Source organism: Lycium ferocissimum, chromosome 2 (assembly GCF_029784015.1).
Source record: "Lycium ferocissimum isolate CSIRO_LF1 chromosome 2, AGI_CSIRO_Lferr_CH_V1, whole genome shotgun sequence".
In the NCBI taxonomy this organism is placed as follows: Eukaryota; Viridiplantae; Streptophyta; class Magnoliopsida; order Solanales; family Solanaceae; genus Lycium; species Lycium ferocissimum.
The window spans coordinates 39,667,570-39,683,738 of NC_081343.1; the positions used below are offsets into that span (position 1 = coordinate 39,667,570).

At 35.9% G+C, this 16,169-nt stretch overlaps 2 protein-coding genes across 4 annotated transcripts; both read right to left on the reverse strand.

Annotated features, from left to right (window-relative positions):
- Positions 1 to 2,891: 2,891 nt before the first annotated feature.
- Positions 2,892 to 6,399, reverse strand: LOC132036935 (transmembrane ascorbate ferrireductase 2). The gene is made up of 4 exons (XM_059427351.1): positions 6,253 to 6,399; positions 5,082 to 5,130; positions 3,492 to 3,691; positions 2,892 to 3,366 (listed from the first exon to the last, which is right to left on the reverse strand). Exons 1-4 carry the CDS (start codon positions 6,394 to 6,396, stop codon positions 3,061 to 3,063), a joined length of 699 nt encoding a protein of 232 aa, XP_059283334.1. The 5' UTR covers positions 6,397 to 6,399; the 3' UTR covers positions 2,892 to 3,060.
- A 1,121-nt stretch (positions 6,400 to 7,520) lies between these two features.
- On the reverse strand, positions 7,521 to 15,789 carry LOC132036946 (probable isoprenylcysteine alpha-carbonyl methylesterase ICMEL2). Of its 3 annotated transcripts, none has more exons than XM_059427362.1 (11): positions 15,417 to 15,784; positions 13,949 to 14,025; positions 13,151 to 13,220; positions 13,000 to 13,080; positions 11,573 to 11,647; positions 10,707 to 10,808; positions 9,993 to 10,130; positions 9,355 to 9,420; positions 9,106 to 9,249; positions 8,839 to 8,929; positions 7,521 to 8,157 (listed from the first exon to the last, which is right to left on the reverse strand). In XM_059427362.1, the coding sequence occupies exons 1-11, from the start codon at positions 15,653 to 15,655 to the stop codon at positions 7,996 to 7,998; spliced, it is 1,245 nt and encodes a 414-aa protein (XP_059283345.1). In that variant the 5' UTR covers positions 15,656 to 15,784; the 3' UTR covers positions 7,521 to 7,995. The 3 variants fall into 3 exon arrangements, with proteins under 3 accessions (XP_059283345.1, XP_059283352.1, XP_059283360.1); XM_059427377.1 differs by lacking the exon at positions 7,521 to 8,157 and adding an exon at positions 8,209 to 8,244 and having other exon boundaries at positions 15,417 to 15,789; XM_059427369.1 differs by lacking the exon at positions 13,151 to 13,220 and having other exon boundaries at positions 13,949 to 14,020; positions 15,417 to 15,788.
- Between the last annotated feature and the right edge of the window lie 380 nt (positions 15,790 to 16,169).

The following is a 16,169-nucleotide window of genomic DNA, read 5'->3' on the forward strand; positions in this document are numbered from 1 at the left end:
GCCATAAATTAACAATTCTAAGTTTTTTGGGAACAAGCATAACTTTATGCGGAACAAACATAACTTGATTTAACAACAACTGCAGGACCGACATCGTTGCCTCGGACAAACACATTCTTCACAAAACCTAGATTATTAAACAAAAACAACGGCAACAACGTAACCAGTGTTCATGAGACAAAACGAAGATTGACAAAGAGAAAACCAAAACGCATATCAAAATTAACTAAAACATATTACGACATTCATAATACGACATTCAAAAAACCGAATATACATGGGGAACGAAACTAAAGTTCAAAAAATCATAGACACTTTGTAACAAAAATACTATAATTTTAAATCGAAAAGGATAAATTAAATATAAAAACGACGAAGACAAAGATATCAATTCAACATAAAAACAAATATTGAAGCGAGCAAAATATCCAAATTCGTACCTAAATTTTAGAACGGATAACACGGACACAAAAACGGATGAGAGCACGAAGAAGCAAAAAAAGAAAAGAAAAGGGCAAGCCCGAAATAGAAAGTTTTTTTAATGGGATAAGGGTAATTTCGTCAAAAAATATTCATTAAGCAGTGGCGAAATGAAAATTAAGAAAGGCATAAATGAAGGGCAAAATATAAAGACCAGCCGAAAAGAAGGGCACTCCGCGCAAAAAAAAGGCATAAAACACCCGAGCCTTGCTACCGTTGGCCCACTTAAAATTGGAATCCACCTTCCCTCTTAAATATCTTGACCTTTTTAGTTTTCTTTTTCTTCTTACTTTTCCGTTCTGTTTTATTTTAAACGTAAAATTATCTTTCATTGGAGGGAAGATTATTTCAGTCGTTTCCTTTTTCAAATTGGAGTGAGGCGACTCCGTGAATCTAGAATAAGACATAGTAAGAAATATGGAAAATGGAACATTTGATAACACGGTAAAAGAATTACTATTACATTTCAGATCATCTGAAAAATAACTACATAGTGTTGATATATATATATAATGAAAATGGTAATTTGAAATAAAGTAGACAATTAATTATAACAAATTAAAATACATTGGTATTGTGAAAGCTCTTTACTGTTTACTCTACGAGTGTTTATTAGTTAAATCCAAAGAAAAATGGTAAGCAGAAATTATAGGAAGAATCGATTATATTTTGCAAGTGGGGTTTGCACCTGATAAAGGATGCATGACAATTATAGTGATCAAATGATACAATATACTACTCTACTTTTAGTAGTAATCACACTGATTGGACAGATTTCACCCATAAGGTTGGCGACAACAATGGCGAATCAAAGAAAAATCTTATCTGTACAAACCTGACTATCATTTAGAGCAAATGATTCAATGAATTTTCTTTTCTTTTGATCAAGATAATCCCTAGTCCTTTAATAAAGTTGATGAAATTATCTGATACCACACATACTAAAAATAGCGTGCCCCGGTGTTGGAAAAAAAAATAAAAGTAACTAAATAAGCTCCCCAAAGAAAAAAATAATAAAGGAATAGGGATTAATACACTCGCATATACTTTAATTTTAAAAAGGGAAAAGGGTACATATAATATAGAAGTATCGAAAATGAACAAATTTATGCGTATTGCATGATAGTTTTGGGCTCGTTTTATTCGTCGGTATAGGAAATGGCTCGTTGCCATCGAACTATAGGAAATGACTCGTTTTATGCGCGCGTGATAGTTGACTCAATTTATGTAAATTAGATCACCAAAATGACTGTCTCATCGAAATGCAATATTTTATTAAAAATTTGGTTTTACAATACCATATATGATATGTGGCCTCCAACTAGATTATGGTTGTGGATGGGCAAGGTGCATGGGTCGGAATTTTTATTAATTTGGTATTTAAAATTGGGTAGGTTTAATTAAACGACGTAGATCTCTAATTGGAGGCCACGTGTCTGTGGTATTATAAAACCGGCGTTAATATAAAAAATGGCATGGATGAGTCATTTTTGGTAATGGACGATAGCATAAATAGTGTTATTAATGAGTTGGCGTAAATGAGTCATTTCCTATAATGCGATGGCATAAATGAGTCATTTTACATATGGTTCGAGATAAAGTAAATGAATCAAATTATTATTGAAATATTATAAATAGTATTTCTCGAGGTTGAATAGCATATTTGAGGAAACATCCCTTTTAGTTTTAAAAATTGAAAGGATGTTTTTTCTAATTGAACTTACTATTCATAATGTAACGCGTTAAAAGATGCTAATATACATAGTTTTTGATAATGCTCGTGTAATATCATGATTCTGTCCTCACTGTGCTAACTAGCTGGCAAGTCGTATCTAAGGAGTCGTTTCACCAGTTTGAGATTACAATTCAATTATTACATTTATGAGATTGATAGGATAAGGAGTTTGAAAACTGCATACTCCACTTTACACCTGTCAGTTTCTTTATCCATTTTGGAATAATGTTTTTGAGTTGTTATGGCTTCAGGTTTTATGTTTTCTATAGCTGTTGCCATGAAGAGTGCGATTTTGATGGCCTCTCAGGGCATTTTTTGGAATGTATTTCTCAGAGGTGACAAACCGACAAAATTGCGATAAAAAATTTCATATGAAATCAACAAAGATGGCCATCTTCCTCCACATGAAGTACGGCAATATTTATTCTACACTCTGGTCAGATGTCACCAAATCATATTAACTTATCATGATTAAGTGACTAAAGAATGTATATTAATTAATCATGATTAAATGTTAGAAATTTATATGCAAACATATGACATGCATCTATTGATTTGATATAAACACCACATGCGGGTACATCTTTACATCCTGTATTTTTTTCAGACATCCCCACATCGATGCATGAAATAATTGTCATAGATGATGTGAACCAGAGAATAAATACTCATCAACTAGACAAAATGCAGAACTCTTGAACGTTACCTGATCATATATTTTGAGCTTAATAAACATTTCACTAGATCTCTCTCTCTTTATCAAATAAAACTAAGCCCTTCGATACATGAAGTTTGATATAACCTCTATCTCAAAATTGAAATTTCAAATTCACATCGATGCGTGCTTATTCTGCTGGTCCTCTATGAATGTCACCTACACCATTCATTGGGGAGACAACAGCGAGAATAACCAATCCACCCAAAACAACAATCAAGATACCCAAGCTATTCACTAGCAATGCCTCGGTGGAATAGCGTGAGATTATGTGGCTTGCTTGAAGGAATGTAGCTTTCTCCAATAAGCCAGTAGCACAAGTTGCAATAGCAAGGGCATATATGTATATGCCCAAAAAGACATGCCATGGTAGAAGAGTCGCTCTGCTGTTCCTTGAACCACCTGGATACCAGAAAGTTGCAAAACCAGCAGCCCACTGTCCACAAGAAGTTATTGAAAAGCTAATTTACGCACTATTACATACTGTAATAAGGATACTGCATAGGAACAGGAAATGGGATACAACAAAAAGAGTAACATAGGAGCATTTAAGAGAAGTACCTGGATACCAAATAGAAAAAGGCAAACTATGCCCAACCATGAGTGAAGACTGTACCAGTTGTCGATTCCTTTGTCAATATGAAACTTCCAAGCAGCCCATAAACCAATTAGACCAAAAAAGAAAGCCATGGATTGCAGGGAAAGATGAACCGACTTCCGGAAGCTCTTTGTTCCAGAGACTGTCTTGTACGCCAGCATAGCTGTAGCAATCCACACCCAGTTTGGAGATTAACAAAATCCATAAGATGTGACATAAGAGTTACATAAGCTATGCTGAATTGTTTTCTGATTAGGATGCAAGAACTGAAATGGCACAAGACTTTATACTGAAGAATCATACTTTTCCCCAGAACCAAAACCAAGTCACCGAGAGTGCAGACAACAATTTAACAAGCACATTGAAGATAACATCAGCTAGATCGATTTCAGACAGGTTCCTTCCAACACAAAATATACATCCAACTAAACTTAATATGAAGAAATTACTTTGTTTAAAAGTCGAGAAAAATGAACATCAGCCATTAAGACAGAGAAGGGGGAGGCGATGTTAGACTTTACTTCTCTCTCTCTCTTCTTTTTTTTTTTTTTTTTTTTTTTTTGGCATATTCACTCATAATGTAGCAAGATCGCTCTGCCATATTTTACCAGAAGACCTGAGAATACTTATCGCCGTCGCAGTCATTCACCAGCCAATTTTACCAGAAGACCCGAGAATTTAGTACTTATTGTCGTCACAGTCATTCACCAACATCCACTTAAATAATAGACTAAAAGATCATCAAAGCTATTAATGGAAGCAATGATCAAGCATGTAGCAATGATTCTTAAAAGAACCCATCAGCCACAGCATTATTGTGATCCAAGATCAAATCTTAGAAAGTTGGGATACAAGAAACAAAAGATTTAAGGTCTACCATTGATGTCTAATCTGAATTGACCTCAAAATTCAATGGCCATTTCACTCATCAAATGGTGTTCTGTTGGAATTTTCACTCGGGCAATAACACATACATTTTCTTGCGAATGGCAATAACAAATACGTCATAAAGAAACTCCATGATAGACAATCATTTCTACCGAAGATGATATTGATATGATATAAAAGTTAGTTTGGAAATTTTGAGAAAGGCAAGACTCAAACCAATAGATAGAGGAAAATGCAATAAAAGTTTCTTCACACTCCAGCAAGCTTGGAGCTAGTCTCCATGAGCAACAGGGAAAGCACCAAAATACTTGGGTACAAATCACAAAAAAGTTCAATAGCAAGTCTTATTGCCGAGCGAGGTTACAGATTAATGTTAAATTATGTTCATGAATATATTTGACATAAGGAGAAAATAGAAAACCATTTAATCAGTAGTATGTGAATATACTGACAGTAAATCAGAATTCTATCAACGGCTTATGATAAAGTAGCTCTTCAAAATGTGTAAGTTTTATAGCTAAACAGCAAGAAACAGAGACATGGTAGAGGCATTTAATTCCAGCAGATTGCTTTTAAGACCACTTAACAAGGCAATGATTAGAATTATTTAGGCTGATAGATCTTTACCTTCACCATTACTTATCAAGAAAAAGATAGATATTTACCTTCACCATTTAGAAGGATGAGGCTGATAACCATTAAAACAGGATGTACCTGCACGAGGCAACATGAAAGAACACAAATAAGAAAGAAGCGTGCTTCAGTTCCCAAAAGCTCTGATAATTGAATGACACTACAACACAAAGGATGAGTAAGAAATAAATCTTTTTTGATAAATCTGGACATATATAAGTAGCTTTTCGCAGTAGAAAATGCAAAAAAAGTAGAAGTGAGAAGATTGATATTTCTTGTTAACACATCCTATAAGAATTGGTCCACCCTAAGTCACTTCCTTAAACATTAACACAGTTTAAGTTCAATAAGGGCAACAACAATAGGTACAGGAGCAATCACCACAACCAATGGAAAAAAAAAATTGGAAGAAGGCATCATTTGCTGCAGCAGTCCTTTTAACAGGAAATCTTTGCAGTAATATAGGTAAAGATAACAGAAACGCTCTCGATAAAATTCTCCTGACCACAAACGATATGTTTAACAGAAAAACTAACCTCAATTATTGTAATTCAGATGACCCCCATCACAATAATCACTTTCTAGCGATAATCCATACTCTTAAGCTGTGTGATCCCTCAATCCCAAACTAGTTAGGATCGGCTACATGATCTACACTATCCATTCTTCTCTATTCAGGCCATTTCATCCAACACTCAGTAATTTGTCTCCTTGGAGGAAAACGTAAATGGGAAATAGTCGCAAGCAAAGATAAGGTATAAGAACAATCAGAATAAACAAAAAAATGAAAAATCACCCGCTAAATTCTACAAGAAAACATCTCCATTCAAAAGTTCAACATGCTAAAACATAGGGGGATCCAGGAACTTAAGCCCCCGTGCCACTGCAGCTACGATTCTTAGTAACAATATGTGTGGATTTAGTACAAATATAACGTATTTAAAATGTTTCAACTATCTATATCTAGAGAATTTGAGCTGAAACAGCAAGTGTTGCAGCAAAACAATAAGTGCATAGTTGATGGTCACTCAATTTTTCTTTGCTTGTTGAAGGAAATTGGAATCAAAGGAGAAAGGTACTGTTAGTTGAGTGATCTCATGAGAAATCAACCCAATAGGTGCATGACATGTGTCTCCATGGCTAATCAATATACTATTAAACTAATTTAGGCAAAATAGGAAAAGGGAAATGAAAGGAGCATACGTTAAAGATGAGAGCTTTGTTGTCAGATATGAGGGCTAAACCACCTCTGTAATGCACTGTCCACGTCAACACTAATGCTGCCACTGCAATTCCGATTACCCTCACCATTAGGATAATCGGAAACCTTACCACCGGCACCGCCATTGACAATTAATGCGAGCTGTTTAATATGATCTAGGGTTTTAGATCTCGCGTTAGTCAACAGTTAGGGATGGAAATGGACTTTAACAGTCTCTCTACTTTAATTAGTCCCAAACTCTTTTGACTTTCACAGGGAAGACAGATTCCCACCAGGCCACGTCAGCTTCTCTTTTCTTTTCTTTTCTTTTTTTTTTAATAAAAAACAATATTTTGAATGCTCAAAAAGCTTATAATGCGTATTTCGACCTTTTCTCGTCGTGTTTTCTTGAGTCGAAAGGTGCTCGAAAAACACTCTTCCCTATCTTCCGAGATAGTTTAAGTTTTGCGTACACTTTACCCTCTGGACACTCCCGCATTGTGAGATTTAACTTTGAGTATGTGTTGTTCGCGTATTTCAAGAAATGAATTTAGTTTTTGGAGAAAAAACAAGTTTATATATTTTTATAAAACTAAAGCTGGTCCAACCTTTATTTTTCACTTGGAGTTGGAACCAAAACATAGCAATCCCTAACAATTTTCAAATCACCACCTCGGAAAAAAAAAAAATAACAGCTTTTTATCGATTCTCCTGCCTGTTTTTCCTGCCTCTTAAAATGTTTTAAGTTCTTTTTGTTTTTGTTTTCCTTAATGTTAAGGTAAACAGAAGTATTATCTTAGTGGTCGTTTGGTTTGAGGTATAAAATGAGTTAAAACTTAATTTTTATAGCGTTTGAGTATAAGGTAATAGATTTATCCCGGATTATTTTACACCACCACCACGTGATAAAAAAAAATAACAGCTTTACCTTCTTAATCGATTCTGGGATTATTTTATACCATCTCTTAAAATGGTATAAATTAATCCCAATAGATGGGATAAATTAGTCCGGATTGTAATCCGGGACTATTTTGACTAGCAACCAAACGACCAGTTACAGTATTATTTTTTTCACAGCAGTTCTCTTACAGAAATATACAATTTTTCGACCTTTTCAGTATTTCCCTCTATTTTCTTTAGATTGCTATGTTATAAATGCAGCATTTATCTAATGCATGTTTCTTTAGTGAACTGTTATTATAACGTTTATATAATGGACTACTGCTTATGCGAAAACACAGCCAGTTTAAATCCGAAGTCCCAAATAACGTAGAAGAATTGCACTGTTCAATAGCCGGTCCAAACATTGCCAAATTATAATGAATCCTGGATATATTACAAATGACCCATATAATGGACCACAACTAGTTTGGAATTGAGTGTAACTGATTAATTGTTTACCTAATGGTCATATACAATGGATAAACGGGAAACAGTACACCAAATCTTGAATGGATACAGTACCACAGTAAGAACTTATAAACACAAGATGCATGGATATCAACAGCTTCCAGGGTACAACTACGTCTGAAGATTGGTTCTGTGGTATCACCCCTTCTAAAATCTTTTCATCAAAGCTGAAATATAAAGATCTGACAGCGAAAACGTGATCAAATCGGTAGAATATCCTACCACCCTAGCAAGAGCGTCTTTGCAAGCAACAGGTAGGGCCTAGAATGAATTCGGAGGATAAAAGAGTATGCAGCAATCTTAGTAAGCTTCTTTTCAACCACTAAAAGCTGCAGTTAAAAAGGGCTGACCCTGCGAGCTAACTTCAACAAGATTTCTGGAACAAGCCGCTTTCTTGGAGGTGCCATAGCATCCTTAGCCAGAGCTTCTTTGTCGTTAGCATGTATATATGCTACTATGTGGTCAAATAGGTCATCTTTACCACCTCTTAGAGGATCCTGCAGTTCAAGACGCATTAAATTGCAGCAAGAAATTGAAATTTCATCTTTTTCCTAATGATTCAACTAACAACCATGATGAAAGGACTGCAGAAGAAATGAACGAAGAAGTCATCTACTAATACTATTTCATTCCTGCACAGTGGCGGAGCCAGGATTTTAGCAAACGGGTTAAAAAATATAAAGAAGCAGACAAACGAAAAGCCAAAGGGGTTCAACGTCTACTACATATATATAAAAAATAATTTTCACCTTATATATACAGTGTAATATTTCGCCGAAAGAGTTTCGGATGAACCCCCTTGGCCCTTACTGGCTCCGCCCCTGCCTGCACACCTGGGGAGTTCAGAAAGATGACAGGGATTGACTCTGGAGATTGGCAAACAAAAGGGTACCAAACATAAATCTGTAGAAAACGTGGCCTGTCCTAAAAGTTAGTCACAGAATGGCCAAGTTCTAGGTTTTCTTAGGGAACACAAAAAACCAAAATCCAGCTTAACAGACGCTTCATGTTTTTTGGGGCTGAATTTGACCATGCTTTGCAGAAAAGAAAAAAAAAGAGTCAAATGCTCTGCAGGAACTGAACTGGTCCTATTCCGAGTTTTGACCTACATTAGCCTCAAAATGTAGGTCAAAATGAACACAGGACAACTGGAGAGCCAAAATACAGCGCTTACATACTTGAAGGAATAAATCTGTGTGAGTTTTTCCTTCATATAAAATCAGTTCAGCTTGAGCTCCCACTCCGTGAAGTGTATCTACAAATGTTTTACTGCACAGAACGAGCAGCTTCACATGTTATTATACAAGTTTCATACTCAAACTTGAGAGCATTTATTTTATAAAATCTATTAAACAGACAAGATTGAATCACAAAGAGACACCATATCCTTCCTGCATTAAAGTAAAAGTGGCAGGTCATCATTGTTCTTCAGAAGGAATTCAGACCTTGAATCCGGTGGAATGGAGCTATCTGAAGCACCATGAAATAGGATAATGTGAGGCAGCAGCTGCACAGCAGCTTTAGAGGTCTGATCCTGTACCATAATTTCAGGAGAGAAATTTGGCAACGATTCTTCCCCTTCCATTATACTGTAGATGACAAGTTAAAATCTCAACGTCACAGAAAGGTAAGTGTGGCAACTTAGCTGACTAAAGTTTATGCCTGTTCTGCGAGAGAATGCTGTTAGCGGGTACCTCAAGAAAATTGAGCGATATAACCCTCTATTATTGAAATGATCAACTAAGTTGGGTAAGTTATACCTGTCAAATCAAGCAATGTGACACCAATTAGCAAGAAATCTTTATGAGCGTGCCAACTGACGGAAGATAACACATAAAATGCAGACAATTACATGGTGATGATTTTTTTATTTTTTTTATGACAAGGGAACCTGCTGCTGCTACCCTTCGGTGCGCATAGGGTAAACCCCGCTCCTGTGCAATAGCCCGCAAAACGCACAGAAGATATAACCCATAATAGGCAAGCCCCGTGCGACGAGCTCGACCCAGAAGGCAAATCCCCTGCTGTCGTAGGCAGGGGTTTCGAACCTGAGACCTCCATTATGGAAGCCCCATGCTCAACCAACTGAGCCACCCTTGCGGGTCACATGGTGAAGAATTTGCAACACCAAGAGAAGGCTGAAGGAAAAAGAGTGATACAGCAACATGGTATAATGATTAATCAAAGAAGCAGAAGTTTAGGCCAAGGAAAGGAAAGAGAATAATATTTTTAAATTCCTTTTGGTTGATTTCAATCATGTGGAAACCAATTCAAACCTAGATTAAACAATAATGATGCTGATAACAACTTTGCTAACAAACTGGCCACATACCCGCCTGATAAACCAAAATAAGCTTTTATCTGGGAGCTGCTCCAAGAAACACTTTCTCCTCTAGATTCTTTGATTGCCTGCTTCATAAGAGCACAGGAAGCGATATGTGCACCAGCAGATTGACCCATGAGATAAATCCTGGATAAATATACAGACAGCATCAGAGAGTTGAAAATATCAAGTCTTTGATTAGTATAGAAAGGCTTATTAGGCAATGGCAGGGCCATATATTCATACAAGGGGATTCAAAAAATATTAGTGCGTCACACCTAGGATTTAAACCTGTGACCTAAAGCAATTTTTGAACCCAACCAATTACCACTACACTAGAATCATTCCTTTTGTCAAGGGAATTCAACAGTTCATATATATTCGAAAAAATCTTTTTGGCCCGATTTGCAGAGTCTGGCTTTTAGCGAAGGGGATTCAATTGAACCCCTTTGCCTCCCTATAGTTCCACCGCTGTTCTTAGGAACTGTCACTTTTTCTATTTCACTCCACCTTAGATTGCATAGTGAATAACAGGCCTGTCCATCAAGTTATCGGAGTCCATAAAAACTGTCTCCCCCACATCCTTCTCATCCATAAATAAGAATAACGAAGTGATATACAATCTAATGCTGAAAATAATCTCAATCACTTTTTGTCTTTGATAGTGATATGGACATGGTTATTCAATTATTATAAATGCAAATCAGCTACACGATGTTTAACCTGTTTGGGTCACCGCCATAATCAGCAATGGTGTTGCAAACAAATGAGATTCCCTGTGAAACATCTTCCACCATATCGCCTATTGTTCCCTGTGGAAAGTTTCTGCAACCAAAGAGTTTATTATGCATCTCGAACATGGACATGAAAATTTGATTGTGTGAAGGCACTGCTAAACAAAGAAAATGGGAGGACAGAAAAAGCAGTCATTGATGCAGTGTACATCATACTACATAATGATGTTTTGACCCCCACCAATATCTTTTTGGAATAATAGAAGTTATTTGTCTCAGGTAAGTAATACTACCTCCCTTTCATTTTTATGTGTCTTAGTTTGACTGAGCACGAAGTTTAAGAATATAAAGAAAACTTTTGAATCGTGTGGTGTTAAACTAAAGGTGTAACATACCAAAAATATCCTTTGAATCTTGTGGTCTTAAATATGCAATGTCACTCCTATAACGAGCCTCATTAAGGGTAAAATGAAAATATTGGAATTTAAAACTTATTAAATATCGAAAGGTGGCATTCTTTTTGAAACAGAGTAAAAAGGAAGTACGACACATAAATTGATTGGAGGGACTACTAAAGGTTATTACTTAGGAACAAAGAAATGTAGAATGAATAAACCTTAAAAATAAAATTGGGGCTTGTCCCATATACCCATGAATCAGAGATTAACTAAGATTGCTTATTAGAAAGTGAATATGTTAATCAGAATTATGTTCTATTGATTTACTATTAAAGTTATTTCGCGGTTCCCTCTTCTTTCCAGCTAATCATCCAGGGGAACCAGTAGAATACTGAAAACACATTAGATGAAGCATTTGGTGGACCACTATAGGTAAGTTAAGAATTCAACTAGTTACCTGTAGTCAATGCATGCTACTATGATGTCATGTTCTGATAATTGCTTTCCTAAAAGAGAACCCCATGCCTTGTACCTGCATGAGTTAAACGGACTTCAACATAAATGTTATGTTCAGATAGCTAAAGCACGTCATAGATCCAATCCAGGATCGAACATACCATGACAAAAGAGAGATAATTAGGGAACTTAAAAGTGCTAATACCTATTCAGAAGTACCTAAATGTAACCATTTTTGTTTTTAGCTCCAGTCATTGATCTCATGTGTATTATTATGGAAATCATTGTTTGGAGGTAACATCACAGCAGAGAATCTGAGGAGAAGAGAGTTTCTTATTTGTTGGCATTTGTTTGTGTAACAAGTGAGGAGAAAGATCACTTTACGTTAATGTCTTAGTGTTTCTATGTACTCTAGACCTCCTATTTAATCTTTCTGGAATCGATGATGAGCATGCCAACTTACAGTAAAGAAGCTCTTTAGTGCTTCTACACACATCATGAGTATATCGAATTAGTTATGGGAGCAAACTCCACGCGTTCTGCTGGGTTGAATATCAATATTAAAGATTCAAAGCACCCTTTTTTCTTGGGTATGTTTTGGTGCCGACAGGAAGTTTGGTGGGTACTTCTTTCATCAAAACCAGGGACGAAAGTTGCAGAAATGGGGTTCACATACCACAGCCCCCCAAGTTTATATATTACAGTTTAGGATACAAAATATCCATTGAGGCTTGCAACACTTCCAGACTTACTTTATCCAACTGAAATAGCTTGAGAAGGCAAAAGGTCCGTCGTGTCAATTTGTAAGATCGAAAATACGGGAATTTGGAAGCTACTATCAAGTGCCTCCTTATCCCAGGTGGTAAACACTAGTCGAAGAGATCTGAGATTGTTATACGCAATTGTCAATGTTTTATGCATTCCCATATATCAACCATATTCCAATATGATAAGGAATGAAACTTGACTATTTATGGGCTCAAACAAGCCCCTCGATGCTGGTACTTGTGATTTGATGATATTATCACAATTCTGAAATTAGTGGATGGGCTCCCTCCATACAGAAAAATTCCAAAGTTGACTATGAAGCCATCACCAGGAATAATTTCCGTAAATTGAGATAATATAGGAAGCCATTTTTCTCTTTTCCTTAACCCAATGTGACAAATACACTCATCAAGTGTGACAAATACAATAGCAGTTTTAGTAAGGTAGAAAAGCTCCTTATCAGTCTCATGAAGAGAAGCAGAAACTTAAATACCCTAAAACAAAGTACAGGACAGTTAACAACACTAGAGCGGTTTAAGGGTAAATTTATGATTTTACTTATAGAAAAGAAGCTAAATGCTAGACGCCTTGTTTCTTCCGAACTAGAGGAACTTAAGTTTAAAACAAAAGAAATAAGAAGTATCTAGATCTCTTACTCACCCAATAATCCATGCTCCACCTGTTACAAATGCCACAACTGGCTTTGGGCTGTCTATCTTTTCCGGTAGATATAAGTCTAACCTGCAACATGATGTCGGTTTGAGTCAACGCAGAAAGCAGGTCAAGGAGAAAAGAAGAACAAATAACATACCTATTCCTCGGCTGATCGCCATAGACAACACTTCGCCGGACCAGCGGTGAAAAGAAATAATAATATGCAACTGCCACAAGTGACAGATAAAGTTAACTGTGATCCCTTCATGACAGTTACAGATATATTATATTGTAGACAAATACAAAAACAAAAAGCACTGCAAATGTCTATCACATGGGGTCCTAGGTCAATGTGACTCAGAACATGACTACAAAGGCATCCCTCTCCATGCTAACCATCCTCCAACAACCCCACCCCCTCCCCCTTACCCCTTTCCCAAATGAGATGCTAGGACAAAAATATTTTGCTGCATGAAATGTTGGAACTAATAAACAGGATTTTTCATGACTGCTTTGCCGTAGCTATTTGCTTCTAATGGCAAATGGTCACAATATTATTCCACAAACAAGAATGCATTATCCAGTTGCCTGATTTTAGTCATTGTTTCAAGAATTCTATTAGAAAAGTAACTCTTGCCGGACATTTGAATGAGAAATATGAGGGAGTTCATTTACAGCTGCAATAGGCATTACTATGTATACCCGGCTTTCTAACTCTTTAAGAAGATGGTCATAACATTATTCCACAACAAAGAACGCATTAGCTGTTTCCCCAATTCTGGTTCTTCTGTTTGAAGAATTATATCAGAAACAACCCTTCTTGGACATATGAAAGGTGTATCAAAGGACATATTGCTTAGCTTCAATGCGAGTGCCGTACACGAGAGAAGGTATTATCAATTCTTCATTCTTTCTATATGAATAGATTAGAAAAGAGCGCCGTTTATACACTCACCTTGGAGAAAACCAGGCATAAGTAGCATTGCATATAAGGCAAGACCCATAAATCTTGTAATCCATCGATAACCTAACCTGAATAAAGGAAGTAATAAGAAACCACATCTTGTTGACAATTCCTCAACATCTTGTACAGTTGCAACAATCAAGACAACCAAGCTCTTGGACACAAACTAAGACCTATTTAGATCAGTTGATTTCAAAATTAAACATGCCAACTCAACTACAATTTTATAAACTTGGCAATGGTGAAAAATTCCACATCCAAGTAAATGTTCAGTCATACCGGCAATACAAAGGATTCAAATCAAAGCTAACAGTAATTGACGGAATCTAAAGTCTATATTGCAACTCATGTTGATTTGTACACATTGTGAGATATATATATATATATATATATATATATATATATATATATATATATATAACATCACTACTATCCTGATTATAATTTCTGCTCCACCGAATCGCTCAAAGCAGAGAAACAATTGTATCCATAAAAACCAACGAAAATGAATCCTCTATATTCATTTGTTCTATTTGGGCCTATTTCAAAATTATAACCTGACAAGTAACCCAATTTATTTAAACTTGCTAACAGTAAAAATCTCCTAGTCCAATTATGAACCGGTGCATCTGTAGGTCGATGCAAGACATGACCAAACCATCTCAAGCGACCTTCTCCTATTTTATTCTCAATGTGTGCTACTTGCACCTTCAGGCGAATGTGGTCATTTTTAATCTTATCTAATCTTGTATGATCGCACATCCATCTAAGTATCCGCATCCAGTGGCGGAGCCACACTATGCCGAGGGTGTTCATCCGAACCCCCTCGGCAGAAAAAAACACTGTTTTTATAAGGTTAAAATTATTTTTTATGTATATATAGTAGATGTTGAACCCCCTTAGGCTTCTTCGTATGTTTACTTTTTTATATTTTGAACCCCCTCGGCAGAAATTCTGGCTCCGCCATCTCTGCGGCACTCATCTTGTGGATATGTTGGACTTTAGTGGCCCAATATCCACTATCATACTGTAGAACTTACCTTTGATTTTGGTAGGCATCCTTTTATCACATAACACTCTGGTAGAACTTCTCTATTTCAACCATCCGATTTTAATTCTATGATTAACATATAGTAGTAATTTTATAAACTTAGCAATCGTGAAAATTTCCATATCCAACTAATGTTAGTCATGTGCCAGTAACACAAAGGATTCAAATCAAAGCGAACAGTTATTAACGGAATCTTGAAATCCTCGTTGCAACTCAGGTTGATTAGTACCCGAAAAAGGCAATTTTTGAGCTATATATAACGTCACTAGTATCCGATAAAACCAAGGAAAATGAATCCTCCATATCCATTTCATGCTATTTGAGCCCGTCTCATTGACAAGTAACATAATTTATTTAAATATGATAACAGAACAATAAATAAAGAAGAGGAAAGTAAAAAGGGGGTACCCAAGATAGCTAAGAAGCTTGAAACTAAGCCAAGTAATCAAATAAGTCTCAGCAGCAGCGTGCCCAATATCACGGCTAAAAGATCCTTGTCGATATAGCCGTGGAGGTGTGGACTTAGTCTTGCTTAATGGTTTCCTCCTCCTTTGATAATTATTATTAGTATATGTAATTGGAGGTACAGTTGATGCCCTAGGTAATAACTGTGAATTATCATCCCCTTTATTATTCTCCATCTCCATGACAAGAAAGGGGAGATCTCAGATTTCAGTCAAAGTGAAAGGGAAAATAATAGATAAGAAGAAGTGCGTGATTTTTCTAGGTAAGTGTCCGTGTTGGAAATTGTAGACTTAGGCGGGATGGATAACTTATATAAAATTCAGTTGACAATTTGATCATCAATTGGTAACGGTTACTTGTTTCGACTGTTAAAATGACCATGAAAATGGTGAAATGAAAAGAAAAAAAAAAAACTTTATACGTTTTGTGAGTACGGAGTATTATTGTATTTAATGGTGTATAAAATATTATCAAGATTTATGACTACTTTATAGCTACTTTATAGCTAATGGTCTATAAAATAGTATCAAGATTTATGACTACCAGGTTAGTGTTAGCTTTATAGTATTTATTATCAAGATTTATGACTGCCAGGTTAGTGTTAGCGTATTTATTACTCCCTTGTGATTTTTAAAAATATTTGTCTTAAATTAATTGTTATTTTAAAAATTCAAAATAAAATTAGGTATTATTTTC

Coding starts and splice junctions, on each gene's coding strand:
- LOC132036935 (XM_059427351.1), bottom strand. CDS start 6,396: ATGGCGGTGCCGGTGGTAAGGTTTCCGATTATCCTAATGGTGAGGGTA. Junction 5,131..6,252: donor ACAAAGCTCTCATCTTTAAC/GTATGCTCCTTT, acceptor TGCCTCGTGCAG/GTACATCCTGTTTTAATGGT. Junction 3,692..5,081: donor CATCCTTCTAAATGGTGAAG/GTAAATATCTAT, acceptor GGATTGCTACAG/CTATGCTGGCGTACAAGACA.
- LOC132036946 (XM_059427362.1), bottom strand. CDS start 15,655: ATGGAGATGGAGAATAATAAAGGGGATGATAATTCACAGTTATTACCT. Junction 8,930..9,105: donor TCCATTCCACCGGATTCAAG/GTCTGAATTCCT, acceptor CGTTCTGTGCAG/TAAAACATTTGTAGATACAC. Junction 8,158..8,838: donor ACACAGATTTATTCCTTCAA/GTATGTAAGCGC, acceptor CTTGAACTGCAG/GATCCTCTAAGAGGTGGTAA.